General features: G+C 37.4%; 1 protein-coding gene across 1 annotated transcript; it reads left to right on the forward strand.

Annotated features, from left to right (window-relative positions):
- Positions 1-551: 551 nt before the first annotated feature.
- LOC111344548 (max-interacting protein 1) lies at positions 552-10,535 on the forward strand. The gene is made up of 5 exons (XM_022951793.2): positions 552-765; positions 886-967; positions 1,065-1,106; positions 1,448-1,559; positions 8,106-10,535. Exons 1-5 carry the CDS (start codon positions 684-686, stop codon positions 8,697-8,699), a joined length of 912 nt encoding a protein of 303 aa, XP_022807528.2. The 5' UTR covers positions 552-683; the 3' UTR covers positions 8,700-10,535.
- Positions 10,536-10,801: the final 266 nt, after the last annotated feature.

Consider the following 10,801-nt stretch of genomic DNA (forward strand, 5'->3'; position numbering starts at 1 on the left):
TCGACAGTGAGTTTAAAATAAATATTGCGATTTGAAATATTTTTCGAGATTTGAAAAATATTTTTGGATTGTCCCTTTTCGGCTTCCGTATAAAATAAATGTTACGATTTGAAATATTTTTCGGGATTTGAAAAATATTTTTGGATTGTCCCTTTTCGGCTTCCGTACTCTTCTCTTTGATGCACGGCAACTAAAAGTGGAAAAATGTATTGTCGTGATGTTTTCGGGTCAAACATGTCAGAAGCAGGAAAAAAACGGATCATCTTAACGAAAGATTCTTGATTTTGGAGTTTTCATGTTACTATTGTATTAACATCTCGCAAAGAGTGGCTAATCCAAATTTATGTACTAAAAATCTGATTTTCATAGACACAGGGAGTCGGTGAAAGGAGAATTAATTATTTTATGGGTGTGTTTGTGTACATGTGAGATCGAGGCTTAGCCACATGGATCTCAGTTGTGGCCACGTGGTTTTAATTCCCTAGTTTCTGATTGGATCAAACTGTTTGAGCTGTCAATCATCTCGATAAATTCTACGTTCCAGCACTTTGAGCGCTTTTGTTCCGACCGTGTTGTTATTAGTTGAGAGTGCATATGGATTGATCGACGGGTAGTGGGAAGGTATACGCATAGCGCTGCCACAAATCCTTGGAGGAAATTGTCTAGTTTCTTTTGTTCGCGTTATGGACACGTTGCTTGAAGCCGCCAAGTTCGTAGAATCCTCCGCTCGAGGAACATCGAAGGACGATTCGGCAATCGCACGTGGTACGGTCGAGTAGCCATGTGCAAATATTCTGTTGGTGCGAAGGCCTGTGTTAAAATTCTTTCTGCGATCACGACAATTCTCCGATGACATTGTATTTGGTCTCTCTTTATGCATTCTAGTTCACTCTCCCTCCGTTCACACCGAAAGGAGAAGAGCAATTTCGGAATGTGAGCCCCTTGAGAGACGACGAAGACCTGGAGGGTAAGTTTGCATGTAGATGCTCGCCGCTTTGGAAGAAGGCGGTAGCTGTGTCTGTTATGCTGGGTAAGATTTTCTAACAATCTGTTTTCACTTCCAGGGCCGGGACAAGAGAAACGCACAACAAACTAGAGAAAAACAGGCAAGTGATTTCTCAAGTTAGATTCAAAAGATTGTGAGGAAACCAGATTTTAGGCTATCCGCACGCGAAGCATATTGTTCAGATCATGGCCGTTCTGTTAACTCGTCTGCGCCTGGTACACGGAGCTATGAAGCTTTAACTGTTGAACTTTGTTTCTGTTTTTCTTTCATACTTACTGAAAGCATCATTTTCTCTCTGAATGTCTGATTATTACTAATGAAATTCGTTTCTGCGTGATCTGACGAGATAATACATAAAGTACCGATATAATTAAGCTTAGAGATGAGAAAAATCAACCTGAAAGTTGAATTTATAATTGATTATTTTATTTGCACATCTAGGCGCGCGCACTTGAAAGAATGCTTCGATATCTTGAAGAAAGAAGTTCCCTCGTTGGAAGACAAGAAAACATCTAACTTAAACATCTTGAGAAGTGCGTTGAAGCACATACAGGTAAGGACTATCATTAATTTTCCTTAATCGAACATCGGTCTATAGTACAGCTTCTTAAGATCTGGTTGGCAACTGTTCTGTCTGTATAATTTGAATTTGAATAGCTATTGAGTTTATTGAACCTATTGTGCAAGGTGCGAACAAGTTCAGGCATAGCAAACTGCGTGTCTCGGACGATTTCACATCGACCATGGTAAAGTAAAACATGTGTTTAAATGTACATTTAATGAACGAAGTCCGTGGTAGAGATGAAGTACTGTCAATCGTCAGTTGGTGGCCCAAAAAAAGTGCGATTAATGCTTGTGTATCCTCATCAGCAACTGCTCTTTCTCCGGGCCTCTGCATTAAATTTTACGTCTACTTTACACCCACTCAGTGGAATATCAAAAGTATTACGTTACCGCAGATGTATTTGCCAATAGCTGGCCAGATTTTTTGAAAGTAAATACTTAACTTTGTTGTGGTCGGTTTGGAATTTTGTCCCACGCGAGTCACGAGTTCCGGCGTCTTTGTGTTTTGATTTTCACGGTCGAGTGATTTCTGTCTCATTTCGTAAATTCGGTGACTGATGACTGAAAATTTGCGTGCGTTTGATGTTTCAAGGACGGCTTAAATCTCACGAACCCAGCTGAGTTGCAAGTAAACCTCATCAGATGATTGGACGAAGCCAGTTAAATATTGGGAGTTGGAATGGCTTTACTATTCTCCAAGAAATGTGATTACACAGCAGAATTCCCACAACTTTCTTTATCTTTACAGTATTAAGTAGGGTATTTGATAAATCATGTTGTGTAATAACATTGCACTGAAGTTTTCGTAACTTCGTTTGAAATGATACCAGGTTAAGTCTCCGTGAGAAGAAAGTGGAATTAAATAAAACTGTTTGAGTTCAGTTTTCTTCAAAGATCATGTCAAATAAATCTTCACAAAATAGATAACAGCTCAGTAGAAACTTCTGAAATTGTTTTTGTTTCCATTTTGCCACACATTTCTTCAGAACATAATATTTAAGCATGTCTCTAAATGTCTTAAGATCAATTGTCATCTTATCTGGAAGGTCATCCATTTTTCAGAATCTGTTAAACCCTTTGCAATGCATTCAAACCTCTGAACAAAGGTTCTATTGCAAAAATTTGAAAAAAATCTGAACTATTTTAATTTGACAGGAAGTTAACAGAAAATGTCATTACAATACTGGCTTGTAAACTCCACTAAGAACAATTCAACTTATGAACACTGAACAATACATCACAATAGATTCTTAAGAGTTAATGTAGAGTCTAAGAATATGCTTTGAGAATCAACTGTTTATCCTCTTTACTTTTGGAAACCTCAAGCATTTGGTGAATTGCATTTGTTTATTTTAAGTTATTTTCAAGGTGTTCAGATGACAGAGACTGTCATTATGAAAACTACATTATTTGAGGTTTCCTTTAGAAGGAGAACAAAATAATGTTTTTGCAGAATTGTTTTGTATCATAGAATATGTATTAGATGAAGGCATAAGCAGTTGACATCTTATTTCATGAGATGATTTGGGAAGAAAATCAGATTATGTCCTCATTGAACACATCTCTAAGTTATATGTGAAGTAAAAAGATTGAATAATAATAAAGAGTATTTCTATAGCGCACTACTCCAATAAATTACCTGTGACGCTTTACAACAAATAAAAATAAATTATAAACAAACTACATTTACTAACATTCGCTAACAAACATTTTAAAAAGATAAGTTTTCAAAACACTTTTAAAATGTCAACAGAAGAACTCCTATGTACTGAAAGAGGCAAAGAGTTCCACATTCTAGGAGCACATACTGCAAACAATTGATCTCCACAAGTTCGCATTTTTGAAGATGGCTCTACAAGGTCACCATTACTAACAGATCGCAAAGAATAAGAGCTCCTACGATAAGTTAAAAGATTAGACAAATACAATGGGGCCTTACCATTAAGAGATTTATAAACTAAAAGAAGAATCTTGAAAACAATACGATGCCTAATGGGAAGCCAATGCAGATCAATTAAAGTCGGAGTAATATGATCGAACTTCCTGGTCATACAAACTGGATGTGCAGCAGAGTTCTGAATAGACTGTAATTTAGCAATGAGGAACTTAGGAAGTCCATAAAGTAGAGAGTTACAATAGTCAAGTTTAGGGGTGACAAAAGCATGAACAACCATTTCAGTGGTTTTGCGGGTTAAATACTTTCTAATTCTCAAAATAATCTTAAGATGAATGAATGCAAGAACAGAAATGATCTAGCTCTCATTGAAATCTTCAAATTTAGAAGGGAGAATGTTTGAGAGGCCAAAGTTATACTGTTGGATTTCATGTAACATTTTCAAATTCACACGCTCACGAGCTCTTCATATAAAGTACATGATAGAAATAAATTTAAAAAGTAAACAATCACAGAATATATCTTTGTGTGTAACATATTTGTTGTTTTAGTTTTTGTTAAAATGGAAAGAAACTTGTGGAACAGTCAGCTTTGTAAATCAGAACTGAATTATTATTTTTTTCTATTGAAGGGTTGATAAGTATGGTTTCAGAGGTCTCCCTTTGACCCTTCACTCTCGGTATTTATATTCCCATATACTGTTTTTTGTTTCATATTCCCCATGGTAATAAAATTGAGATTTTCATTTGACACACAGGAGCTTCTTAAATTGGTGACCACTCTCTTTATTCTCATGACATTTAGCAGGTCTTGAAATTGCACCTGTATCAGGTGCATTTGCAATTAAAGATTTCACTTTTGCAACTAAAATTTCTCCATTGATAGTGATTTTGTGACTGTTTTACAGCCTAGCTTAGGAATAAATCATTTAACAGCCTTGTGTCGTTCTTGTTACTGGTTACTGTAGTTTTATCCGAAAAATCCTGCGAAATTCAAGTTAAATGTTTTGTGACTTTAATCATTGATTTCTTACTGAGAAACGTATCACAGGCCCACTTTTTCAGAAACTAAATCATGTAATGCTCATGAAATTTCTAGGAAATCTTCGTTTCTAATTTCCGGTTCCTGTATAAGTAGGTTACTTTTTCAACTAAAATTTTTAAACTTGTGGCTAAATTTTAAGAATCACTCGCAAATTGCAATCAAGAATTTTGTTTTAATTTTTAACCCTGTTTACATTTGATTCAAGAGTCATACTGTTAGGAGAAATTAGAAGCCAGTCACTCTGAGGAATTAAAGTGTGAAAAGTTGTCTTGATCTAGGGATTCCTGTTCAAACTGACTGCTACTGGTCTGCCCAAACTGACTGCTACTAGTAGTGCCCCTTGTGTCCTCATTGACATGATGAATTTGAATCAAATCAGAACCCTTGTCAAACCCTGTTGAAAAACCAGCAAGGAAATTTTTTCATACAGTCCAATTTTCACAGGGTACTAACTCTGATGAAGGGTAAAGGGGAAATGTATGTAAGCATCTGTTAGACTTGAGTAACAAAGGACCATAGTTTTTGTCTCCTTTTGTGACTCCTTATGTGAGACCAATTAGGCCATTGAAGCTCGAGAATACTTAAGAACAAACTAATGAGTCAGTGGAAGTTTTATTGAAGAATTTTGCAGTATGAAGAAAGCCCATGAGAACTTAACAATGAGAATAAGGGGAAAAAGATGAAAGATTTTGTTTTCTTCTCGCAGAAATTTTGTTCAAAATATTTTATTGTATACATAGCCACTAGCAAAGTAACTTGCAACTTGTAACCTTGTGCTCATTAGAGAATTTCACTTAAATCAGGAGAGCAGGGATGCATGATGGGATAGTAAATGGGAAACTCTAGGGTTTCATAATCAAAATTTAAAAGTTGTGAACTTACAATTGGCTATTACAATTTCCAACAAAAAGGAAAAAGAAGAAGTTCTAAATACCCCCCTTCACTAAGTTGAAGTAGACAGACAGACAGACAGACAGACAGACATCTATATTTATACAGGATAGCCCCTTCAGTGTAGTAAACACTGGTATCAACGGGGGTCCTGTTACCCACCCATCCCACCCCAGGGGAGGACATCCATCACACAGTAATCTCGTGCGTGGGAAATTAACGTCTCCTGCCCCTAACCCTGCAGGAGACGGGACCTCCATTTATTCGTCCCTATCCAAGAAGACTAGAATATCTAACCATTTCTTGATGTTAAAGAAAGGAAGCATATTCTTCTCAGTTAATTTTAAGACCCTGAGATAGATAGATAGATAGATAGATAGATACTTTATTATAGGCACAGAATCCATAAAGCTAAGTCACTTATTTACAATGAAGCTGTGCATCTAAAATATTGGAACATACACACACAATTATATATATTAATACAATATAATCATTAAAATAAATAAATAACCCTTTGCCCGTGTTCCATTAACAATAAACCTACGATGCCAAATTATATAGATTATTGCAAGTTATTTTGGCCAATAGTTATTTACAAACTCTTTAAGTGTCAGGGAGCATTTTGTGGCATGATCAAGGTTGTTAAATAGTTTAGCAGCTGAATAGGCAAATGACCTGTAGCCAGATTTAGAAGTTATTTTGACCATATGTAGATTCGCTCTATTTCTGGTATTGTAATGGTGGAATCTCAGTGACTGAGTACTGAAATTCTAGTCCCAATATCTAAACAGTTGACATTTTCTTTTCATTAAACTGAATTTTTTGTTCATGTAGATCTTGTAGTGCAACATCAAATCAAGTATTTAGAAGGGGTTTTGAAGAGTCTCTAGAATTTTGTTGATAAAATTGGTGAAAGGGGCCTTGACACAAACCTGTGGTGTTAAGGTTTTTATGGGGTACTGATAAATACTTTCAAATTTGCAAAAAAAAAAACTCTTCAATTCCAAACATCTTTTGGTTGACGGTCTTCTTGCAGAAGAATTTGTGCTTAACATAAACCTTAACTCTTTAACTCCTGTGAGTGACCAAAACATGATTTCTCTTTACAATATCAAGCAAACAAGTGAAGAGGAGAAAATTGAATTTCAATGGGGGGATTATGAGTGGATCCAATACAAAATTCTCTGTAAAATTGAAGAACAGCTCCCCAAAATATCAGTCGGCCGATTGTTGGCAAACAAAACACAGAAACACAACGAAAGTACGGGCTCGTGCAATTTTGTGAGTCTTTGAAAAAATTTACTCATATTGTTAAATCTAAGTAACTTAACTCTTCCAATTTCAGCAGAATGAAGTGTTTCAGTCAGATACTACACATCAAGTTCACAAAAATGACGATCAATTTGGCCAACAATGCCTCGCAGTCAAAATTTACCTCTATCGCGTGGTGTTTGTCAAAATTCATTTTGAGGTAATTGTGAAAGTTCAAACTTACCAAGATGACAGTCTATTTACTTGTGTCTGAATTTGTTTTCATTGTGTTTTCTGTGTTTCGTTTGCCAACAGTCAGCTGACAGATATTTAGGGGAGCTAAAAAGTGGTGTTTATCTGTCACCAAATATGATGATACAACTGAAACTAAAGTATTTGGCCTTGAAATAAATACAATAAACTAGAGAGAAGTTTGTTTAATATTGCTTTGTTGAAATTAATAATGCACCCTCACTAGAGAAAGAGAATTTTTCAAACTGCGAACAATTATTGTCTGAAGCCAACCAGTATGCCTGAATACATTCTAAGTCCATAATTTAAAATGGCTCTACTCATCTTTCATACGATGTTGTGTACTTGTAGACTTTAAAAAGGTTTTTGACAGGTTATGCTGTTATTATAATAACTTTCAAATAGAATAGAAGGCCACTACATACCCCTTCAATAACGGGCATTTTTGGATAAAGGAAATAGCAGAAAAACTAAGTGAAGAGGAGTTATAAAGTGTACTTAATATTCGTGTTGCTTTTAAACATTTCCCAAAAAATTAGCCTTCTTTCAAGCACTGTCTACAGTAAGACAGGCATTCTGAAAGGCGTACCCTCTGTGAAAAGCTTAACTCTTAACGCCCCAGCACTACTAATTAGTATGCATATTCTTCACTCTTTTTCCCGAACATTTCCTGTGGTATCAACAAGGAAGAACTTGTCAAACAATCAAAGAGCTCAAGGTGGCGATCAGTTCCTATATTCTCATTCTCCTTATGTTTGTGTCGAGGTGACACTGTAAGTGGGAAGGGGTCGGGAGGTAAACTGGCTTTTGTACATTAGATTACTGACTGACTGAATGACTGACCGATTGATTGAGTGACTTCGGCCAGAAAAGAGCTTAGAATAGTCGAAGAAAGAGGCGCTTTTTTCGTTTTTGGAATTTTAGTCAGAATATAAACTTTAACGTAAAATATATGTTGGAGTCAAAAGTCAATATTAGGCGAGGCAGATTCCCTTGTTTAGTCTCGGTACAATATTTTTCAAATTGAACGTAGAGTTGTGTATGGTCTCCACGTAGTATTTTTTCTGTCAATCTTTTTTCACAGGTTAAATAAAGTAACTACCGTAGAATTTATTTCACGTTACATGGCGCGAAAGTTGAATGCGATTATTTAAGGTTTTGCATGTTACTTTGTTCGTTAACTTTTTAAATTGTTCCTAGACCTTGAAGAAACGTGAACGTGATTTTGAAGCAGAGAGAGACCTTCTGAAAGTCAGCAACAGCACCAGCAAGCAGCGATTGTTAGTATTGAAGAACGAGTTGATCCTTCAACAGGAACTTATAAAGGCTCCCTCGCAAGGAGGCAACGATTCCAAGGCTTGCCAGCCTCTCAGTGAGACAACATCGGTGCAGACCGAGGTAAAAGTGAAAAGCGAAGAAAAACAAACCTCACCAGTTTCCGTTGCAACTCAGACCTCGTTCACCTCTGGTGAGGAATCTGATGTAGATGGCACCAGTGTGAAAGTGGAAGCTGTCACTAACGGAGAGGTGGAGCACTCCAACGTAGAGAAGCATGAGAAGGAAACTTCTGAGGACGACGAAGATGAAGACGTAGACGTGGAAGGAGAAATTACAGACGACAACACTGAGGACGTGGATGCCTCGGTGAAAGCGGAGGTGGCGAGGTTACCAGACCCTGTGCTTTCGTCTGGAAAAGTCTCTTCATCCAAGAGGAAAGCAGCAGCTGGAGATGATGGCAATAAATTGGAGGCCAAAAAGACCAACATCAAATGCTGCGCACGTGTCAGCTGCTAAGCACGATACTGAACAAAATATTTGATGAGGTCATGGCCAATCTCACTGTTGTGTCACTCAGTGACCAGATCTTGCATACCATGTATGGCTACTAAGGGGAAGTGTGGTTAGGTACCAGATCTGCAATGCAGGTTGAAACGTTGTAATTTAAATATCTCTTTATCTAGGTATTGGGGTTTTCTGTTGTGTACGTGAAGATTTCTTTTAGGTTCTCTCTTAGCCCCTGTAGCTTGAGCTTTGATGGCCGAGCGCGAGTAGTCGATGGCGTGTTAAGACACGTGTATTCCTTCAAATCAACTTCAAGCGTTTTGCTGTTTGCTCGTTTGTAGCCGTCTGGCAAGTTTCTTAGATATCACTTGCAAGGGAGGGAAACAGTTTTAAAGGGTTGAGAGGGTTGTTATCTTTTCGAAAATAGGGTATTGCATCGGGTCTAAGGTTCTTGGACCAAAAGAAAAAATGAGGAATGTTTGGTTTCAGTTAAGTTTAGTTTTAACTCAGTAACGGCTCTTCAGCATAGCTGGAAAACAGCGTTGCAATTTGATTTAGTGTTGTTTCAGATGTGTTGCTAAGCGACGCGGCCTAACGTTATAACGTCATGCAGCTGTAACGCGGGTGAAAAACTCCCAGTTTCTCGACTGCTTGTACTTCAGTTTGACTAAATGGCGGTCATCATTACTCTTCGATTCAGCCATTTTCTAGAGATGTTCAAGCCTCGTTTGTCAGTGTTAAGTGTATTTAAGGTGTTTTAAAAGTAGGCGAACAGTTGAGTAAAGAACTTCCACTAAAGGATTGTTCAAACGACTGATAACATTCCATCCAAAATTCTACTTATTATAACGATCGTTGTACAGGGTTCTTTCGTCACGGACGGCCCTCTGCGTGGCATTATTTTCCATAACGCAATTGGCTCTGCTCAGGGTATATCTTGCTCTGATTACATTGATTCGTTAAGAAATGTCGTTCTTTCTCGTCGCATCATGACTCCATGACAATGGTTTGGAACAAACCCAAACCAAAAACGAAGTATTAAGGATTATCCCAGAATCATTAACCCTTAAGTGAGAAATAGTTGTTGGGATTTTCATATAACACTAATGATGTCGACCCTTCCACCCCTCTTATTTTAGTAGTATCGAGTGATACTGCTAAAGTATTGTTTAGTAAGACCGTGCTATTTAAGGATACGCCAAGAACTCTCTTGTACGATTGACGAGAGAACTGTTTATTTTTTTCATGTTCTAACCTTGTGTGGAAAGCTATATGTGAAGAAATAGCTTTAAACCCACAAGGTGCATGTACAATTTGTGATGTCTAATTTTAATTTCACTGAACAAATTTACAAGTGGCGTGATTCAAAAGAAATCTCCTGAGCAGTGTCTCATTTTGTGGCCAAGTACCGTTCCGTGTATGACGAATTCAACGCCTTTGAGCGGTGCCTATATGAAGTACCGTTTACTGCAGATGACAGAGTACTTGAGAAGGTTCTTCGTTAGTCCCCTGTATGTCGCTCTGAGTGACTCAAATTGAAAAAAAATCCTTTAGGGTAACCATAGTGGACGCTTGTGTGGTACTGTTGATCTTTTTTGACGTGGAGTTATTTTTTTAAGTTTTAGACTTTGAGTGAAACAGTGCGAATCCTTAAAGATCCCATGTTTTAAAAAAAAGCAACATTTCCTATCTAGACCTTGTGCATTTATGAAATAATATACTGCCTCGGTGTATGTTAGGAAGAAAGGAGGTGGAGAAGTAGTAGTTGCTACTATGTAGCTTTAGAGGGGTCTGTAAATGAGACTGCTGTGAATAAACAGGCCGTATTTGTCCATTTTGGGACAGTGACACATGGCTTTTGGTGTGGTTGTAAGATGATGCAATTAAGTCGTAACGTAAATGTGCAAAGTGAACAGTGGCCTTTTCAGGCCCCAAGTCAAACCATCGCACAGGTGGGCGAAAACTGAAAAATTGTCAAATGAAGTAAGAAAGCATAAGAAAAGCCTTGAGACATTCGTTACCAGAGTTCCTCCCTTTCTTTCTCCCCTCTCCCCTCCTCCCCAGTTTAAACTATGAAGACGCGAAAAGGTGATAAGATATCGGCCTTACACCCA

This window comes from Stylophora pistillata, chromosome 13, assembly GCF_964205215.1.
Source record: "Stylophora pistillata chromosome 13, jaStyPist1.2, whole genome shotgun sequence".
NCBI lineage: Eukaryota > Metazoa > Cnidaria > Anthozoa > Scleractinia > Pocilloporidae > Stylophora > Stylophora pistillata.